At 42.3% G+C, this 21754-nt stretch overlaps 1 protein-coding gene and 1 long non-coding RNA gene across 2 annotated transcripts in view; both read right to left on the minus strand.

Moving 5' to 3' along the window:
• Nucleotides 1–5637: 5637 nt before the first annotated feature.
• On the minus strand, nucleotides 5638–6477 carry LOC311111136. The gene is made up of 2 exons (XR_014610748.1): nucleotides 6401–6477; nucleotides 5638–6098 (listed from the first exon to the last, which is right to left on the minus strand). It is a non-coding gene; the product is annotated as an uncharacterized lncRNA (long non-coding RNA).
• Nucleotides 6478–7745: 1268 nt separating this feature from the next.
• The window catches only part of LOC311111121 (transient receptor potential cation channel subfamily M member 7-like), a 72529-nt gene continuing 58520 nt past the window's right edge, over nucleotides 7746–21754 (minus strand). Inside the window, exons 31-44 of the mRNA XM_084153807.1 lie at nucleotides 21679–21710; nucleotides 21485–21532; nucleotides 20784–20828; nucleotides 20398–20463; nucleotides 17078–17226; nucleotides 16770–16904; nucleotides 14605–14687; nucleotides 14229–14434; nucleotides 13774–13825; nucleotides 13500–13606; nucleotides 10344–11672; nucleotides 9296–9360; nucleotides 8502–8877; nucleotides 7746–8199 (exon numbers count right to left, since the gene is read on the minus strand). Of these exons, the coding sequence (XP_084009933.1) occupies nucleotides 11569–11672; nucleotides 13500–13606; nucleotides 13774–13825; nucleotides 14229–14434; nucleotides 14605–14687; nucleotides 16770–16904; nucleotides 17078–17226; nucleotides 20398–20463; nucleotides 20784–20828; nucleotides 21485–21532; nucleotides 21679–21710 (1027 nt within the window). The 3' untranslated portion in view covers nucleotides 7746–8199; nucleotides 8502–8877; nucleotides 9296–9360; nucleotides 10344–11568. The remainder of the gene's footprint in view (nucleotides 8200–8501; nucleotides 8878–9295; nucleotides 9361–10343; nucleotides 11673–13499; nucleotides 13607–13773; nucleotides 13826–14228; nucleotides 14435–14604; nucleotides 14688–16769; nucleotides 16905–17077; nucleotides 17227–20397; nucleotides 20464–20783; nucleotides 20829–21484; nucleotides 21533–21678; nucleotides 21711–21754) is intronic.

Consider the following 21754-nt stretch of genomic DNA (forward strand, 5'->3'; position numbering starts at 1 on the left):
TACATACATCCCGCCTCCCGTCTCTGATTAGAAGGAGAGAATGAAAACCAGAAGTGTTTAGGTCCTCCAGGCCTGCAGTTGAATATCCTTGGTATGTCTATGTATGTTTCTGTCTCTGTCTTACAGACAGTGGTGCTACAGTGTGATATGATATTACAGACATCATGTCTGCCTCACCTTAGACCAATTAACTAGACATGCACTGCATCCCAAATGGCACCCTATTCCCTACAGGGCATTACTTTTATTTATTTGTCTTTTTCTAAATAAAAAGTTGCAATCATTGAGTTACAGTTCTGTCTTTTGTTAAAACAGAGTGAGTGAGACTGCAGGATAGTGAAGACACTGATATCCCAGGAGTCCTTTTGGTTTTACTTTGACACACCCCATGTAAACCACGACACACACACTCCACTATGGCATCAGGACTCCTTTTGAGTGCTCTGTTCTTGTTACTGTCACTTAAGTGCTTAGTTTGTGTGTGTGTGTTTATCAGCCTACACACTGCCCCTCTCCTCCCCCATCATAGTCTTGTCGAGGCAGGCCTTGTGCTCCACATCTTGTCTCTCCGATACGCTTCTCAGAATCGTCAGAAATAAAAGCGCTGACTTGTATCCTGTTACACAAATGCAGCTACCGCTATTTTAGACACACGCACATCTAATGGAACTCAGCACTTTGGTCTCAGTCCCATACAAAGCTGTAGCTACTGCTATTCTATACACATAGCCACAGCAAGCTTTCTAAGAAACAGCCATTGCTAGGAAAAACACAACTTTGTCTTTCACTGAGTCACATTTGCCTCTCAAATCGTTTTTACTAAATGTATTTCTAGTGAATTTAGAAGTATCAGCCAGTGGTTTCTCCAAGCCAGAGAATTCAGTCCTATACTCAGTGATACTACAGCAATGAGAGGTGTGTGTCTGTGATGGGGGAATTAGATCAGTCCTGAGGGCCGTAACCATTCTATGTCTGTCTATTTTATCCTTATCTACCAGGATGGACAGACATACAGAGTCTGTTACTATCTGGCCTCATCTTGATGATAGTTAGTAGTTTCTGCTATTCCAGTGTCTTAGTCACTATCTGGCCTCATCTTGATGATAGTTAGTAGTTTCTGCTATTCCAGAGTCTGTCACTATCTGGCCTCATCTTGATGATAGTTAGTAGTTTCTGCTATCCCAGTGTCTCAGTCACTATCTGGCCTCATCTTGTTGATAGCTAGTCGTTTCTGCTATGCCGGCTTTGAACTGTTTTGGCTTTCCATCTGATACACACACTTTCATCACATTTATCACACACACACACCCTTGAGCCATGGGAAGAGCAGTATTATCTGCTCCCCTCTCTCCAATCTGTTTATACTATCAGCACTCTGTCTGCTGACATACACACAAGCCTTGCTCTCTGATTAGCTGGCACTCAGCTGCTTTGTGGGGTCATTGAGAACATCAGGTGAGGAGGAAGCTCTGTGACAGAGTCCATATTTCACCCCAAGCAGCCAAGTAAACCCTGCGAACGAGTTTGACCCCCTTTCCCTGCTTCCCATACAAAGTCTCTCTCTCTCTCTGCCCCTCTCTTTCGCTCTGCCCCAGAATAGATTTCCTTCTAAGAGTGACTGTTTTATGTCACCAATAGGGTCTGGGATGGAGGAGGGGTTCCGGAGTGAGGGATGGAGGAGGTAAGCGTGAGACAAGCCATTGTATATCTGAACCATCAAAGAGTCTGTGTTGCCCTCGGCCTCTCAGACCCTCAAAACATGCAACAATGAGACGGACCTGATTTGCTACCATAGAACACATACAACACACACTCACATGGCTGAGAGCTGATGTTGTCAACGTGTGACTGTTTGTTATATCCTGTTGACATGTTTTCTCCCAGTAGACTAACAGCAGCACCTCACTGCTGTGCTTCATCATGGTGAACTGGCTGACATATTAATGCCTAGTTATTATCACTCTTTCTATTGACGCACACTGTCTGTTTAGATGATGGATTATAGAGATTACTGATGAAGGGGGACATCTTTACTGGCCTCCAGATGGGACTCTCGGGACTGGATCTCATAAACAAGCAAAGGGAGAGACTGAGATAAGGGGGGGAGAATTGGCGAGAGACCAGGGTAGAGAGAGCGCAAGGGAGGGAGAGGCAGGGAGTCAGACAGACAGAGGTCCGGGGGTTTGAGAAATGTGTTAAACTCTCTGACCTCACTGACCTTAGATACCCAGACACCCAGTATCAGCAGAATGATCACTGACCTTAGATACCCAGACACCCAGGATCAGCAGAATGATCACTGACCTTAGATACCCAGACACCCAGTATCAGCAGAATGATCACTGACCTTAGATACCCAGACACCCAGTATCAGCAGAATGATCACTGACCTTAGATACCCAGACATCCAGTATCAGCAGAATGATCACTGACCTTAGATACCCAGACACCCAGTATCAGCAGAATGATCACTGACCTTAGATACCCAGACACCCAGTATCAGCAGAATGATCACTGACCTTAGATACCCAGCCACCCAGTATCAGCAGAATGATCACTGACCTTAGATACCCAGACATCCAGTATCAGCAGAATGATCACTGACCTTAGATACCCAGACACCCAGTATCAGCAGAATGATCACTGACCTTAGATACCCAGACACCCAGTATCAGCAGAATGATCACTGACCTTAGATACCCAGACACCCAGTATCAGCAGAATGATCACTGACCGGCTGATGTCTGGGCTGGGGACTGATGCTAGTCATGCTGTGTTGGTATCTCTAAACTGGACAGGTGACAGTGAATAATATTATCTCTAGACTGGACAAGGGACAGTGAATGATATTATCTCTAGACTGGACAGTGAGTCATGTTATCTCTAGACTGGACAGTGAATGATATTAGCTCTAGATTGGATAGGGGACAGTGAATTATGTTATCTGTGGACAGGGGACAGTGAATGATATTAGCTCTAGATTGGACAGGGGACAGTGAATTATGTTATCTCTAGACTGGACAGGGGACAGTGAATGATATTAGCTCTAGATTGGACAGGGGACAGTGAATGATGTTATCTATAGATTGTGGACAGTGAATTATGTTATCTGTGGACAGGGGACAGTGAATTATATCTCTAGACTGTGGACAGTGAATGTCACTAGATATGCATGCTTGGTTTGCTTCTCTTGGGCGTATTTCATTCTGGGGGGTTTTGTGCTGTGAGTTTGTGACATCTCTGCGCTTACAGTAGCTGTGTTACATGTGGCAGGTGTGTGTGCATGGGTGTTTGGAATGTTGGTTTTAAATATACTTAAGTATCAAAAGTAAATGTAATTGCTAAAATATACTTAAGTATCAAAATCATTTCAAATTCCTTATATTAAGCAAACCAGACGGCACATTTATTTTTCTTATTTTAATTTACAGATAATCAGGGGCACACTCCAACACAGACATCATTTACAAATGAAGCATCCGCCAGATCAGATGCAGTAGGGATGAACAGGGATTTATTTATCTTGATAAATGCGTGAAGCAGTGGAGCAGTTTCCTGTCCTGCTAAGCATTGAAAATGTAACGAGTACTTTTGGGTGTGCAGTAAAAAGTACATTATTTTCTTTAGGAATGTAGTGACGTAAAAGTTGTCCAAAATATAAATAGTAAAGTAAAGTACAGATACCCCAAAAAACGACTTAAGTAAAAATACTTTACACCCCTGCTGGCACTGCCAGCGTGTCACTGTGTGATAGCAGTAGGATGTTGATTTGTGTATAGAACAGCTATTTCCATCTCTGATCATTCAGAACCTGGTGGGATAGAGGGATGGAGAGCTAGAGAAGGAGAAACAGAGAGCAGGGTAGATGAGGATCTGGACAGGAAGCCTGCGGTAGATGGGTGCTCTGATCTCAGGTGGTGTGAGATTTTATCTGTCCATGGTGCACGCACTACTGTCACCTGGTAGGCCAGTCTGTGATGCTGCTGGAGTGTGTGGATGTTACCTGGGAAGGTAAAGTGCAGTGGTTGTGTGTGCCCCTGATCCCCCAACCTCTACCTTCCCAACACATACACTCAATACCAACTGATTGAATTAATTTATTTGATCATTTAAAAATACATGTACAACTGCAGAGATCTATATTGAGTAGAATATAACTTATAGAATATCAATCTAAACGCTAGTCTAATATAATATCCCTGTCTGTATCATGAAAGAAAAACAGAGGAATAACAACAGCATTACATAACATTACATAACAACATAACATAACAGTATAAGAGTATTTTCCTTAAATCACAGACCGTTTAAATGACTCTAGTCTCCATGTTGCACATCCCTAGTTTCAATGTGAACAATCATTAATAGAAACAGGCCAGGACCCAGGATCTTAGAAAACACCGTCCTCCTCCTCTCCCCCTCTCTCCTTTTATCCTCCTCTTCCTACCTCTTGCTCTCCACTCATCTACTGGTGCAGGGTTTCCCAAACCCGGTCCTGGGGACCCCCCTGGGTGCGTTTTGGTGTTTGCCCTAGCACTACACAGCTGATTAAAATAACCAACTCATCATCAAGCTTTGATTATTTGAATCAGCTGTGTAGTGCTAGGGCAAAAACCAAAACGTGCACCCAGGGGGGCCCCAGGACCGAGTTTGGGAAACCCTGTACTGGGGAACAAGCTTATCTTCCTTCTTTTTCACTTTCTCCACCTTTCCTCTGCGGCTCACCTCCCTCACCAGCTGGTCAGACAGTAGAGCACATGTTACAGAGAGAGCATGTAGGAGATAAATCAAATGAAGGTATATTTGTCATATTATATGAACAGGATTCACGTGGTGTATACTATACAGTACAATGAAATACTTAAAGAAATAGGATCCCATGCCTTATCGTCTTATCCATGCTTAACACTGCTGAGCTACTGTTCAACAATATCAATTTAGATCATACAAGGAACAAACCTTACCTTAAATTGAGGAGATCTTTACATGTTTTAGTTAAGGGCCTGCACCTGCTGTCCTTTCAAATCCAAATGTTTCAGTTGGGCAGTTAGGTTCCTGCAAGAACCCCCACCAACTAATGAGGTTCCTCGATGAACCCCACCTCCTATGGGGTTCTTGGAAGAACCTTTTGGGTCCAATTTTCTGTGCCAAGAACCCTAAGGTTCTTCAAAGAACTTTGAGGATCTTAGAAGAACCCTTGTTGAATCCCTAATTTTTGGTGTGCCGAGTCACTGGCCCCCATCTAACTACACCCTTTCAGGTAACAGGTGGATAGAGAGGGAGAAAGCGGGATAGAGGGGTAGAAAGGATCAGATTCTACAATATTCTCCAATATGCTGGAGGATATCACAGCACAGATGTATTACAATTTAAAGTGCATTTGACAGAGGCTTATAGAGTGGATAGAATGAATAATAAATCAGCTCTAAATTCCATGGAATACATTGGGTGGTAAAATGTAGCAAAACTCCAGATGGCAGAGTGGTAATTCCCTCGCACTCCACAACTGGAATAAATCCCCCTCTTGGATGAAGTGTCACAAGTTCAATAAAAACTTTAATCTTTATACAGCCATATAAAAACAAAACACCAATAAATGTCAGACAGCACCCTCCCAACACACAAACTCAATACCAATTGATTAATTGAATTTATTTGATCATTTAAAAATACACGTAAAGCCTATACAACTGCAGAGATCTACATTGAGTACAATATAATTTATAGAATGTAAATCTAAATGTTGGTCAGTTGAATATAATATTTTTGTCTGTATAACGAAAGAAAAACAGACAAAGAATAACATAAAATGACATGATTGTATAAAACAGAGTCACAGGATGAGTTTTTCCCTCAGATCCCAGACAGTTGAAATGACTAGTCTTCATCATGTTGCACATCCCTAGTTTAATTGTGAACAATCATTAATAGAATCAGATCAGGACCCAGAATCTTAGAAAACACTCTTCCTCCTCCTGTCCGGCTCTCTCCTTTCCTCCTCATCTCTCTCCACTCATCTATTGGAGAACGCACTTATCCTTCTTCTTCACTTTCTCCACCTTTCCTCCGTGGCTCACCTCCCTCACCATCGCCACCAGCTGGTCAGATGGTAGCGCATGTTACAGAGAGCATGTAGGCGATAAATCAAATGAAGGTATATTTGTCATATCATATGCACAGGATACACATGGTGTATACTATACAGTACAATGAAATGCTTAAATAAATAGTATGACTTGGCTGGGATTGGATCCCATGCCTTATCGTCTTATCCATGCTCCCTGACTTTACACTTCTGAGCTACTGTTCAGGTTCAGATAGTGTGGCTTGACCTCAGACATAACATGAAGATACATTGAGTATGGTGCCACCTGGTGGTTAGAACAGGAACAACACCCACCTCCTTGGTGTCTGGGAATCCTCCTGCCTCCAGTTTAGAGTAAGCCAGTTTACCATTCACTGTTACCTCGAAACTGGCTGTAGGACAAACCATGAGCAGTTAGGTTAGAATATAAAATAATAATCTGAGGTATTGATCAAATCTGATGGATGGACCATCATAGTGTAGTCAGTTGAAGTCCGATGGGATCTGTGACATTGTTCTGTGTGTAAAACACAGCTATGACGTCACTGTATCTGACAGGGTAACTTCAAGCTGTGTGTGTGTGAGTAACTTAGAACGCCGCCCTGTGGTTCCCGTCACCGTCGCATCAGGAACATTCCGCTTGATGGCGGATGCCAGGTCCTGATAGCGAGACTCGTACCCTCATCCACTACTGCAGCCCACAACACAAACACACTGTTACACGTTGCAACAAACACTGTCACACACACACCATCACACACACACTGTCACACAGGCTGCACATGGCATGTCATATCTCTAACTTTACACTGGACAATAGAAATGGAGAGGGTGGCTGAAACTTTGGTAAAAGTTAGAGAAACTCATTATTTACATCATCAATCTAAGTGGAAAATCATGTTAAAAAAATGTTTTGTGTGTGTAAACTATCCCTTTAAATCAATAACCTGAGGCAATAGGAAGTCTATTGGTTCCACACCAACACATTCAGACAGTTTGTACATGGACTCACTGTAATGTTTTCTTGGGTATAACACCAGATCTCCTAATATCATTTTAGAGTAGACATTAACAGATGTAGTAAAACGTTTGACAATAACTTACCAATATTCTATGTGGATTTCCACAGACATGATTCTTATCTCTTGGTAGTTTCTCCTCTCTAGAACCTGTGTGTGTGTGTGTGAGCAATGTTAAAGAAACATGAAAGCAGGTGAGCACTGTTACAGATAAGCTGAGTAAACTGCAGAGTCACTGGCCCCCATCTAACTACACCCTTTCAGGTAACAGGTGGATAGAGAGGGAGAAAGCGGGATAGAGGGGTAGAAAGGATCAGATTCTACAATATTCTCCAATATGCTGGAGGCTATCACAGAACAGATGTATTACAATTTAAAGTGCATTTGACAGAGGCTTATAGAGTGGATAGAATGAATAATAAATCAGCTCTAAATTCCATGGAATACATTGGGTGGTAAAATGTAGCAAAACTCCAGATGGCAGAGTGGTAATTCCCTCGCACTCCACAACTGGAATAAATTCCCCTCTTGGATGAAGTGTCACAAGTTCAATAAAAACGTTAATCTTTATACAGCCATTTAAAAACAAAACACCAATAAATGTCAGACAGCACCCTCCCAACACACAAACTCAATACCAATTGATTAATTGAATTTATTTGATCATTTAAAAATACACGTAAAGCCTATACAACTGCAGAGATCTACATTGAGTACAATATAATTTATAGAATGTAAATCTAAATGTTGGTCAGTTGAATATAATATTTTTGTCTGTATAACGAAAGAAAAACAGACAAGGAATAACATAAAATGACATGATTGTATAAAACAGAGTATTTCCCTCAGATCACAGACAGTTGAAATGACTAGTCTTCATCATGTTGCACATCCCTAGTTTAATTGTGAACAATCATTAATAGAATCAGATCAGGACCCAGAATCTTAGAAAACACTCTTCCTCCTCCTGTCCGGCTCTCTCCTTTCCTCCTCATCTCTCTCTCTCTCTCCACTCATCTATTGGAGAACGCACTTATCCTTCTTCACTTTCTCCACCTTTCCTCCGTGGCTCACCTCCCTCACCATCGCCACCAGCTGGTCAGATGGTAGCGCATGTTACAGAGAGCATGTAGGCGATAAATCAAATGAAGGTATATTTGTCATATCATATGCACAGGATACACATGATGTATACTATACAGTACAATGAAATGCTTAAATAAATAGTATGACTTGGCTGGGATTGGATCCCATGCCTTATCGTCTTATCCATGCTCCCTGACTTTACACTTCTGAGCTACTGTTCAGGTTCAGATAGTGTGGCTTGACCTCAGACATAACATGAAGATACATTGAGTATGGTGCCACCTGGTGGTTAGAACAGGAACAACACCCACCTCCTTGGTGTCTGGGAATCCTCCTGCCTCCAGTTTAGAGTAAGCCAGTTTACCATTCACTGTTACCTCGAAACTGGCTGTGGGACAAACCATGAGCAGTTAGGTTAGAAAATAAAATAATAATCTGAGGTATTGATCAAATCTGATGGATGGACCATCATAGTGTAGTCAGTTGAAGTCTGATGGGATCTGTGACATTGTTCTGTGTGTAAAACACAGCTATGACGTCACTGTATCTGACAGGGTAACTTCAAGCTGTGTGTGTGTGAGTAACTTAGAACGCCGCCCTGTGGTTCCCGTCACCGTCGCATCAGGAACATTCCGCTTGATGGCGGATGCCAGGTCCTGATAGCGAGACTCGTACCCTCATCCACTACTGCAGCCCACAACACAAACACACCGTTACAACAAACACTGTCACACACACACTGTCACACACATACGGTCACACACACACTGTCACACAGGCTGCACATGGCATGTCATATCTCTAACTTTACACTGGACAATAGAAATGGAGAGGGTGGCTGAAACTTTGATAAAAGTTAGAGAAACTAATTATTTACATCATCAGTCTAAGTGGAAAATCATGTAAAAAAAATGTTTTGTGTGTAAACTATCCCTTTAAATCAATAACCTGAGGCAATAGGAAGTCTATTGGTTCCACACCAACACATTCAGACAGTTTGTACATGGACTCACTGTAATGTTTTCTTGGGTATAACACCAGATCTCCTAATATCATTTTAGAGTAGACATTAACAGATGTAGTAAAACGTTTGACAATAACTTACCAATATTCTATGTGGATTTCCACAGACATGATTCTTATCTCTTGGTAGTTTCTCCTCTCTAGAACCTGTGTGTGTGAGCAATGCGAAAGTGAAAGCAGGTGAGCACGGTTACAGATAAGCTGAGTAAACTGCAGAGTCACTGGCCCCCATCTAACCACGCCTAAACCAGTAGACTGGTTTATCTAGCCTAGACAGGAAGTGGTAAAAAAAAATCCTTCTGCTATTTGACCAACAGAATGTCAATATACTGTACTCTGCTCTCTATTTGCCAAAGATCAAAAATGATTTTGTCTATTTTCACAGAAATGTGTGAAAAAATTGTCATACAAATTCATAGGACATAAAAACAACAAACACAAACATATGGAGTCCTACTATTACTAATAACTACTACTGCTAACTTACTACTACTAAGGCCTAGGTTCAATCAAGCCTTAACCAGCGATGGCAGACACCCGCATAGCGGATGACTTGGTGGTGGAACTGTGTTGGAGCCATCAAATCAGTGAGCAGCTGCTCTTGCCTCTTCATGAAGCCATACCCGCCCCCATTCGCTTTGGAAGTTCAGAACGAGAAAGTGTAGGCTATATAGAAATAATTAGTCAAATTGAAAAATCATTCAACTAAATACGTTTTTTTATCATCCTAATCAAGGTGTAGATTACATCTCACATTCCAGTGTTGGAACTTAACTCCGTGCAGCCAATGGCAATGTCCACTTTAGGTATAATGCCAGGAGCCGCTTGTGGATTTGACAGCTCTAAGGCAGTTCCACCTCTGACAAAGATATGTGGCAGTAAAATGGACATATCACTATACATACTGATTTTACATAATGTTGCTTTCCACTGGACTTTATGTGACAACACCGAGAATCGTTATCACCGTTGATCGATGTTCCTAAACTGCTAAAGATATAGGTGGAGATGAAGTTTGTGAAAAGGAGGAAATATGCAGAGTTCCCATCCAGACCTTCTAACTGTAGGGTAATGGTGTTGGGTTACAGACAAATAGTCTGTTGAGTAACTGATGAATAACTGTTGCCTACTGGGTTCTTTATCAGCTGGCTCATCAACAGGTGTGTGTCTCTGCCAGCAGCTGCAGTCATACTGAAGAATGTGGGGGCCTCATCCCCACAAGACAGTATCAGCCTCATTCTGTACAAGGAATGGGACATAACTGTCATTTTTTCATTTTATTAGTTTAAATAATATACAGTAGAAAATGTAGAGTAATAGAACCTTACACTCCCCTGCATAAAATATCATCTGCTTCTGCTCAGTACCAGATATAAGTATCTATAAGATACACTAGATTGGTATTTGCTCATACAATACGTGATGACAAAGAAATAACAATAATAGTACCAGCTTTGTAACATTTAAAAACTATCAGCAATATTTGATGGACACATTTTAGAAGAGTTCAACAGAATACAATTATTCCATATGTACTGTAAAAGTTGCATTGCAATCTGCCCATATTTTACAAGACTTTCTAATTAATGTGTCTTCTCATTAAATATGAACCACTAATGCCATAACAGGTATTTTACATTTATAAAAAAGTATCTGGTGACATTCTGTATAAAGTGTTGCAAATTGTATCTCAGCGGGTTAACCCTTACAGTCCAGCCCTACAGACACAGGCAATGCACTTTAGTTTTGCTTTAGTATATACAAGGCTTTTCATAGTTCAGAATAAGTACTATACCGTCTCTTTATGCAATGATATTGTACCTGTTAATAACCATTTATGTTTATATATATATATATATAGATATATATATACACACACTCATAACATATAAACTTGTAGTAAAAAAAAAACAGATTTAAAAGTTTTGTTCCCCATTTACACATTAAAAAAAAGAATCTTCTTGGTTGCTGATTGGTGTTGGTTGGACACAGTTTCTGGTAGGACAGATACAAAAGTAACACAGTTCTGCATGCATGCATTGGTCTCCATGGAAACACAGGCGTGGCTCTTCCAGTTGATTGGATGAGGTGGGTCATGGCTAAACCCACCTCATCCAGCTTTTGTCAAATTAATGTAAAACGTTTTATTTTAGCTAACCCTAACTCTTTTCCTAACATTAACCTAATTCTCCTAACCTGCTATGAAAAGTCAAATCTGAAGCTAATTTGACAAAAGCTGGATCCCTTCTAGCCATGACCGATGAGGTCTGCGCACTACTTCTTCCTTCCTCCTCTATGGCATTGGCCAATAGAATAACAGCACTGGCCTCTTTTCTCTATCTCTGTCCAATAGGATCAGAGCATGAGCCTCATTGAGGGGCGGGTCCCGCTTCCGGGGTCGTGTGATTCGTCCTGAGGCAGCATCAGTTTGTCCGGCGTGTACTCGTTCCGCTTCAGATCTGAACAGACACAGGAAGAGGAGAGAGATGAGGCAGACAGACAGGCATCCATCTATTACATACAGCTGAAATACAGTGGCTTGCGAAAGTATTCACCCCCCTTGGCATTTTTCCTATTTTGTTGCCTTACAACCTGGAATTTAAATGGATTTTTTTATTGTGAAACAAACAAGAAATAAGACAAAAAAACAGAAAGCTTGAGCGTGCATAACTATTCACCCCCCCAAAGTCAATACTTTGTAGAGCCACCTTTTGCAGCAATTACAGCTGCAAGTCTCTTGGGGTATGTCTCTATAAGCTTGGCACATCTAGCCACTGGGATTTTTGCCTATTCTTCAAGGCAAAACTGCTCCAGCTCCTTCAAGTTGGATGGGTTCTGCTGGTGTACAGCAATCTTTAAGTCATACCACAGATTCTCAATTGGATTGAGGTCTGGGCTTTGACTAGGCCATTCCAAGACATTTAAATGTTTCCCCTTAAACCACTCGAGTGTTGCTTTATCAGTATGCTTAGGGTAATTGTCCTGCTAGAAGGTGAACCTCCGTCCCAGTCTCAAATCTCTGGAAGACTGAAACAGGTTTCCCTCAAGAATTCCCCTGTATTTAGCGCCATCCATCATTTCTTCAATTCTGACCAGTTTCCCAGTCCCTGCCGATGAAAAACATCCCCACAGCATGATGCTGCCACCACCATGCTTCACTGTAGGGATGGTGTTCTCGGGGTGATGAGAGGTGTTGGGTTTGCACCAGACATAGCGTTTTCCTTGATGGCCAAAAAGCTCAATTTTAGTCTCATCTGACCAGAGTACCTTCTTCCATATGTTTGGGGAGTCTCCCACATGCCGAACACCAAATGTGTTTGCTTATTTTTTTCTTTAAGCAATGGCCTTTTCTGGCCACTCTTCCATAAAGCCCAGCTCTGTGGAGTGTACGGCTTAAAGTGGTCCTATGGACAGATACTCCAATCTCCGCTGTGGAGCTTTGCAGTTCCTTCAGGGTTATCTTTGGTCTCTTTGTTGCCTCTCTGATTAATGCCCTCCTTGCCTGGTCCGTGAGTTTTGGTGGGTGGCCCTCTCTTGGCAGGTTTGTTGTGGTGCCATATTCTTAAACATTTTTAATAATGGATTTAATGATGCTCCGTGGGATGTTCAAAATGTCTGATATTTTTTTTATAACCCAACCCTGATCTGTACTTCTCCACAACTTTGTCCCTGACCTGTTTGGAGAGCTCCTTGGTCTTCATGGTGCCGCTTGCTTGGTGTACCCCTTGCTTAGTGGTGTTGCAGACTCTGGGGCCTTTCAGAACAGGTGTGTGTATATATACACTGAGATCATGTGACAGATCATGTGACACTTAGATTGGACTTTATTAACTAATTATGTGACTTCTGAAGATAATTGGTTGCACCAGATCTTATTTAGGGGCTTCATAGCAAAGGGGGTGAATACATATGCACGCACCACTTTTCCGTTATTTATTAGATTTGTTTGAAACAAGTTACTTTTTTCATTTCACTTCACCAATTTGGACTATTTTGTGTATGTCCATTACATGAAATCCAAATAAAAATCAATTTAAATTTGCAGTACAATTTAAATTTGTTGTAATGCAACAAAATAGGAAAAACGCCAAGGGGGATGAATACCTTTGCAAGGCACTGTAACAATGTCACTACTCCATTGTCCTAGAGCCTTATATTCGAATCTGCATTGTCCCCTTTCGCCCACAGTCCTCTGTCCCCATAGCAACAGATAAGCTCACCCCGTCTCCATAGTAACGGACACACTCGGATGCAAACGGAAAACAAACAGAGAGAGAATTCCCTACCGGGAAGTTTGAGTTTCCTGCAGCAGGAGTTACAGTGGTGTTTGGCACGGAAGTTTCTGATGGCGTCGTCTCCCAGGTTGGCAGGACCAAATATCATGTCATATGACCTACAGATTAATCAAGACAACATTATTATTATTAATTATGTGAGCATTCTAAAGGTCCAAATATTGTGTTGTATGATCTATGGATTAAAATGGGAATGTTATAAAGGTTTTACAACAAAGTGAAACATGATTTTTGAATTTGAGAGAACAGAAACAGGTTTACACACCCCTTCTCTCCACTCTTTATGACAGACGGATCAGTCAGAATCTCCCCCACTCCTAAAAAACACAAACACAGAGATAGCAGTTACTAATGGGAGGGATTTGTATTTACAGGATTTTGACCAGCCCAGCACAACTCTCTCCTGGTGTTCTCGTATGTCCAGTCACTGAAGTGTCAGGGGTTAAAGGTTAGGGGTTGGAGGTCAGGGGTTAGGAATGCCAAGAGTGTGCAAAGCTGTCATCAAGGCAAAGGGTGGCTACTTTGAAGAATCTAAAATCTAAAATATATTTTGATTTGTTTAACACTTTTGGTCTTCACTATTATTCTACAATGTAGAAAATAGTAAAAAGAAAGAAAAATCCTTGAATTAGTAGGTGTGTCCAAACCTTTGACTGGTACTGTATGTCCAGTCACTGAAGGGTCAGGGGTTAAAGGTTAGGGGTTGAAGGTCAGTATTACCTTGTAGGTCCAGCACTAACAGCTCTCCCCGGGTGTACTCGTATGTCCAGTGGCTGAAGGCCAGCATGGTCTCCTCCAGAAGGTTGGTCGGGACAATCTCGTCCCCGTTGTTATTGTTAAACTTCCTGAACTCTCCAGTAATACACTCCTCTATAGCAAACCACTGGCCTGCAGAGTGACAGTACAACAGAAACACCTCCAGAAACCTACACACAGAGACAGAGAGACAGAGAGGTGGGCACTCTGTCTTCTGAAATTCATGTTTAAAATGCCAAAATAAAATCATTTTTAATGTTAGCAGCTGAAAACACCTGAAACCAAGCAGCTAAATGAGAACTGTGCCATATAGCTCTGGTGTGTGTGTGTGTGTGTGTACCTGGGAGAGTAAGGGATTGTCTTGGGCCTTATTTGGTTGAAGGCAAATGTCAGTTTCTGAGCAGCTCTCTGCTGTTGAATTTCCTGTCAAAAGAGAAATCAATGAATGAGAGAGAGAGAGATGATCCCAGTGTATGAGGTATTTCCATATTTCCACATGAAATAGCCTTGAATAGACAGTAGAGGAGGAAGGATGGATGAATAGAATGGAGGAAGAGAGGGTGGAAAACTAACCATAGAGTTGTGTCCTGCTATTGTGTGTGTGTGTGTGTGTGTGTGTGTGTGTGTATACGTACAGAGGTGAAGCCAATTACGTATATACAGTGCATTCGGAACGTATTCAGACCCTTTCCACATTTTGTTATGTTAAATCTTATATTGTCCCCCCCCCCCCGCTCATCAATCTACACACAATACCCCATAATGGCAAAGCAAAACCAGGATTTTAGAAATGTTTGCAAATTTATTAAAATTAAAAACCAGAAATATCACATTTAGATAAGTATTCAGACCCTTTACTCAGTACTTTGTTCAAGCACCTTTGGCAGCGATTACAGCCTTGAGTCTTCTTGAGTATGACACTACAAGCTTGGCACACCTGTATTTGGGGAGTTTCTCCCATTCTTCTCTGCAGATCCTCTCAAGCTCTGTCAGGTTGGATGGGGAGCGTCATTGCACATCTCCAGAGATGTTCGATTGGGTTCAAGTCCGGGCTCTGGCTGGGCCACTCAAGGACATTCAGAGACTTGTCCCGAAGCCACTCCTGCGTTAACTTGGCTGTGTGCTTAGGGTAGTTGTCCTGTTGGAAGGTAAACCTTCACCCCCAGTCTAAGGTCCTGAGCGCTCTGTAGCAGGTTTTCATCAAGGATCTCTCTGTACTTTGCGCCGTTCATCTTTTACTCAATCCTGACTAGTCTCCCAGTCCCTGCCGCTGAAAAACATCCCCACAGCATAATGCTGCCACCACCATGCTTCACCGTAGGGATGTTGCCAGGTTTCCTCCAGACGTGACGCTTGGCATTCAGGCCAGAGAGTTCAATCTTGGTTTCATCAGACCAGAGAATCTTGTTTTTCATGGTCCGAGAGTCCTTTAGGTGCCTTTTGGCAAACTCCAAGCGGGCTGTCATGTGCCTTTTACTGAGGAGTGGCTTCCTTCTGGCCACTGTACCATAAAGGCCTGATTGGTGGAGTGCTGCAGAGATGGTTGTCCTTCTGGAAGGTTCTTCCATCTCCACAGAGGAACTCTGGAGCTCTGTCAGAGTGACCATCGGATCTTGGTCACCTCCCTGACCAAGGCCCTTCTCCCCCGATTGCTCAGTTTGGCTGGCTGGCCAGCTCTAGGAAGAGTCTTGGTGGTTCCAAACTTCTTCCATTTAAGAATGATGGAGGCCACTGTGTTCTTGGAGACCTTCAATGCAGCAGAAATGTTTTGGTACCCTTCCTCAGATCTGTGCCTCGACACAATCCTGTCTCAGAGCTCTACGGACAATTCCTTCCACCTCATGGCTTAGTTTTTGCTCTGACACGCACTGTCAACTGTGAGACATTATATAGACAGGTGTGTGCCTTTCCAAATCATGTCCAATCAATTGAATTTACCACAGGTGGACTCCAATCAAGTTGTAGAAACATCAAGGATGATCAATGGAAACAGGATGCACCTGAGCTCAATATTGAGTCTCATAGCAAAGGGTCTGAATACTTATGTAAATAAGGTATTTCTGTTTTAAATTTTTTTGTCATTTGCAAAAATGTAAAAAAGAAACTGTTTTCACTTTGTCATTATGGGGTATTGTGTGTAGGTCAATGGTCTGAATACTTTCCGAATGCACTGTAAGCCCTGGATAGCTGACACTATGTCTTGGCCAATAAGAGCCTTTGAAGCCACCAGGTCGCCATATTCCTAGTCCTCCTTTCGGGGCTTTGAGTAATGGGAATGAATCAGGGAAACACTGAGTGTACAAAACATGGCCCTTTCCATGACAAACGGACCAGGTGAAAGCTATAATCCCTTATTGATGTCACCTTTTAAATCCACTTCAATCAGTGTAGATGATGGGGAGGAGACAGGTTAAAGAAGGATTTTAAAGCCTTGATTAGGAAGGTGTTCCTAATGTTTTGTACACTCAGTGTATATATCGTTGGGTGAAGCGCGTTCTCCTCTACCCTGAGACAGAGCAGCAGCACAGTGTCCTCCTTGTAGATGCTCTGCCAGGTCTGGACCACCTCTGGTAGGAAGGACTTAACGATATACAGGTGACCTGGCTTCAGAATGTCATACTCCGACCACGTACACAGCACCTAGAGTAGAATACAATAGTTATAGTTTATTTTCCTTCTGAGAAATACATTATTGTACAACAATGCAACAAACCAACAACAACAAAAGCAACAAACCAATAGCAATACTTTTCCATGTTCAGTTACATGTAGAAGACAGTGCACAGTAGTGACCCCACACACACCAACTATACCTTGAGTGCACGCCGCAGCCCCCCTCCCATCTCCTCCTTACTGAGGAACTCTATCTTGGCACAGAGACCTTTGTGAGCCCAGGAGGACATGCTGTTGTTGATGGTGTTGGGAGAACTCTCCTCCAGACGATATACTGTTACTGGCTCACCTACAGGGGGCAGCACACACACACACACACACACACACACACACACACACACAGACAGTGTTGTATGAGTGTGTGTTAAATACATAATTGCGGCCACACAGGATAGGGCGTTTATAGGTTAAACTGGTTTTGACCCTGGCCGTGAACCCACTCTCAGAGGGTGTGTCAGGGGGAGTTAACCTATTATTTATTGGTTAAACTGGCTTCCTTATTTTCCTTAACTGGCCATGATATGTCCCACTTTACGTCCTCATTCTAACAGACCGGTGATAGGACAAGGACAAGGTCACCTGCCCAGTCTCCTGTCCCGGGGCTGGGGCTGGGTGGGGTCACCTTGCCTGCACCTGTCCAGTTCTCCAGGGTTGGGGTGGGACAGTTCAATCTCATTGTTTATAAATTAGAAACACTGGGAATGGAATTTCAGTTTACTTCCTGAATTGAAACGGAATTGACCCCAACACTGCAGTCCTTTCAACTAGCTAGACTATAGCTGAGTCAGACAGTAGGACACGGTCCGTGAAACCACCACAGTGGAAGAAAATGGATCCCGAATCAGTTGAAAAGGGCAAAGCGTAATTAGGGTCGTGTTCACGCAATGGAAAACGTCACGCAATGGAAAACGGTTAAAAGCATTTCACTGTGGAAAATTAAAACAAGGCACCAGTAAACATGTTGTACTCACAAATTATGCAGCGCCCCCCACCCACACCCTCTTGGGCCAATTAGTGAAAATTATTCAAACGTACGTTGCATGGATTAATGAGAGAGAAAAAAGGTCCTTATTGGAAACGTATTTCTCATGAGGAGATACATATGTACGAAATTACATGATTGTAGCTCAAACGGGACAGGAGATATGCTTGTTCAAAGTTTGGTGGGGGAGAAAAAGTCTCATTTGCAGAAAATCAAATGGGCGGATCTTACATGTCCTTATGGGAAACTTGTTGCTCATGAGGGTCTGCATATACAGTGAGGGAAAAAAGTATTTGATCCCCTGCTGATTTTGTACGTTTGCCCACTGACAAAGAAATGATCAGTCTATAATTTTAATGGTAGGTTAATTTGAACAGTGAGAGACAGAATAACAACAACAAAATCCAGAAAAACGCATGTCAAAAATGTTATAAATTGATTTGCATTTTAATGAGGGAAATAAGTATTTGACCCCCTCTCAATCAGAAAGATTTCTGGCTCCCAGGTGTCTTTTATACAGGTAACGAGCTGAGATTAGGAGCACACTCTTAAAGGGAGTGCTCCTAATCTCAGCTTGTTACCTGTATAAAAGACACCTGTCCACAGAAGCAATCAATCAATCAGATTCCAAACTCTCCACCATGGCCAAGACCAAAGAGCTCTCCAAGGATGTCCGGGACAAGATTGTAGACCTACACAAGGCTGGAATGGGCTACAAGACCATCGCCAAGCAGCTTGGTGAGAAGGTGACAACAGTTGGTGCGATTATTCGCAAATGGAAGAAACACAAAATAACTGTCAATCTCCCTCGGCCTGGGGCTCCATGCAAGATCTCACCTTGTGGAGTTGCAATGATCATGAGAACGGTGAGGAATCAGCCTAGAACTACACGGGAGGATCTTGTCAATGATCTCAAGGCAGCTGGGACCATAGTCACCAAGAAAACAATTGGTAAACACACTACGCCATGAAGGACTGAAATCCTACAGCGCCCGCAAGGTCCCCCTGCTAAAGAAAGCACATATACAGGGCCGTCTGAAGTTTGCCAATGAACATCTGAATGATTCAGAGGAGAACTGGGTGAAAGTGTTGTGGTCAGATGAGACCAAAATCAAGCTCTTTGGCATCAACTCAACTCGCCGTGTTTGGAGGAGGAGGAATGCTGCCTATGACCCCAAGAACACCATCCCCACCGTCAAACATGGAGGTGGAAACATTATGCTTTGGGGGTGTTTTTCTGCTAAGAGGACAGGACAACTTCACCGCATCAAAGGGACGATGGACGGGGCCATGTACCGTCAAATCTTGGGTGAGAACCTCCTTCCCTCAGCCAGGGCATTGAAAATGGGTCGTGGATGGGTATTCCAGCATGACAATGACCCAAAACACACGGCCAAGGCAACAAAGGAGTGGCTCAAGAAGAAGCACATTAAGGTCCTGGAGTGGCCTAGCCAGTCTCCAGACCTTAATCCCATAGAAAATCTGTGGAGGGAGCTGAAGGTTTGAGTTGCCAAACGTCAGCCTCGAAACCTTAATGACTTGGAGAAGATCTGCAAAGAGGAGTGGAACAAAATCCCTCCTGAGATGTGTGCAAACCTGGTGGCCAACTACAAGAAACGTCTGACCTCTGTGATTGCCAACAAGGGTTTTGCCACCAAGTACTAAGTCATGTTTTGCAGAGGGGTCAAATACTTATTTCCCTCATTAAAATGCAAATCAATTTATAACATTTTTGACATGCGTTTTTCTGGAATTTTTTTATTCTGTGTCTCACTGTTCAAATAAACCTACCATTAAAATTATAGACTGATCATGTCTTTGTCAGTGGGCAAACGTACAAAATCAGCAGGGGATCAAATACTTTTTTCCCTCACTGAAATGTCATGACTGTAGCTTAAATGGGAGAGGAGATATGCTTGTTCAAAGTTAGACATTTCAGTTGATTACTATTGCGCGCCCCTTGGCCAATCAGTGTACATTTGTAAATGCCGGATCTCTATGGCAAGAAGCATCATTCAACCAAGTTTCCTCAAAATCGGGTCAGTGGTGTCTGAGATATCAAATAAAATAAAATGTTATTGGTCACATACATGTGTTTAGCAGATGTTATTGCGGGTGTAGCGAAATGCTTGTGCTTCTAGTTCCGACAATGCTGTAATATCTAACAAGTAATATCTAACAATTTCACAACATATACCCAATACACACAAACCTAAGTAAGGAATGAATTAAGAATATATACATATATGGACGAGCGATATCGCGTGTGATTAATGTACGCACAAACGGACGGAGACAAATCCATAGTCACACTCTGATTCAATCGTAGGGGACAATGAGCGTTTCTTATCAGCCCATTTTTTTCCATGTGGTGCCTGATGAAAAGGACCCAGGTCAAGGGGGAGAGGTGTGGTGTCATACCGTATCTTACCTCTAGGGGGCACTGGGATGAATGGGATGTGCAATGTTGTATCTTACCTCTAGGGGGCACTGGGGTGAAGGGGATGCTCTGAGACAGCCTCATCAGGTTGTTACGCTCCACAGCTACAGGGAGGGAACACACAGGTGCATACACACACATAGGTCAAATACACACAACATAGTAAACTGACATCCTACTCCATGTAGTGGGAAATAGGGTGTGACCTGCAACTGACTAAAGTATGATTTAATAATAATAATAATAATAATAATAATAATAATAATATGCCATTTAGCAGACGCTATTATCCAAAGCGACTTACAGTCATGCGTGCATAAATATTTTTTTTTTTGTGTATGGGTGGTCCCGGGGATCGAACCCACTACCTTGGCGTTACAAGCGCCGTGCTCTACCAGCTGAGCTACAGAGGACCAAACCTCACCTGAGTATTGGTAGCTTTCCATTGGCTTGAACGGGGAACCAATTGCTACAAAAATAATAATAAAGATCAGTTATTCAAATCCTGTCCAATCAAATCTAAAGTGTATTTGTGATATGCATGGTTTACAGCAAATGTACACAATACAACAAAATGCTTACTTGCAAGCTCTCCTCTCATGACATTTGCTAATAAAAGTACAAGTAAAAAATAAGAAAGAAATAAGCATGTAGAGAAGAGAATAAGAATGAAAAAGTACATTGAGGTGAAGAGGTGGATGAACAATGAGTTACACATAGTTAAAGGGATAGTTCACATCACAATGAGTTAGACATAGTTAAAGGGATAGTTCACATCCCAATGAGTTAGACGTAGTTAAAGGGATAGTTCACATCACAATGAGTTAGACATAGTTAAAGGGATAGTTCACATCACAATGAGTTAGACATAGTTAAAGGGATAGTTCACATCCCAATGAGTTAGACATAGTTTAAGGGATAGTTCACATCCCAATGAGTTAGACATAGTTAAAGGGATAGTTCACAACACAATGTGTTAGACAGTTAAAGGGATAGTTCACATCACAATGAGTTAGACGTAGTTAAAGGGATAGTTCACATCACAATTAGTTAGATGTAGTTAAAGGGATAGTTCACATCCCAATGAGTTAGAAGTGGTTAAAGGGATAGTTCACATCCACTCACAGTCCTTCCTGCTCCCCAGGTGGGCGTGTCTGTAGAGACATGATGCAGCTGAGAGGAAGGAGAGAAGAGATCATCAGCCAGAGACATGACCACAGGGGTGAATAGCCTGTCATCCTTGTTCATCTCAGAGAAAGAAATCAGGAACTATCAATTTACAGTAATCGTAGAGACAGCAAGTTCCAATGGACACATACCATTTATTCCTGAGTCCTCCCCTGGTGCCCTGCTGAGAGAGAGAACACACAACGGACATTAACATCCACCTCATAG

This window comes from Coregonus lavaretus (genome assembly GCF_964263955.1).
Source record: "Coregonus lavaretus genome assembly, chromosome: 37".
Lineage (NCBI taxonomy): Eukaryota > Metazoa > Chordata > Actinopteri > Salmoniformes > Salmonidae > Coregonus > Coregonus lavaretus.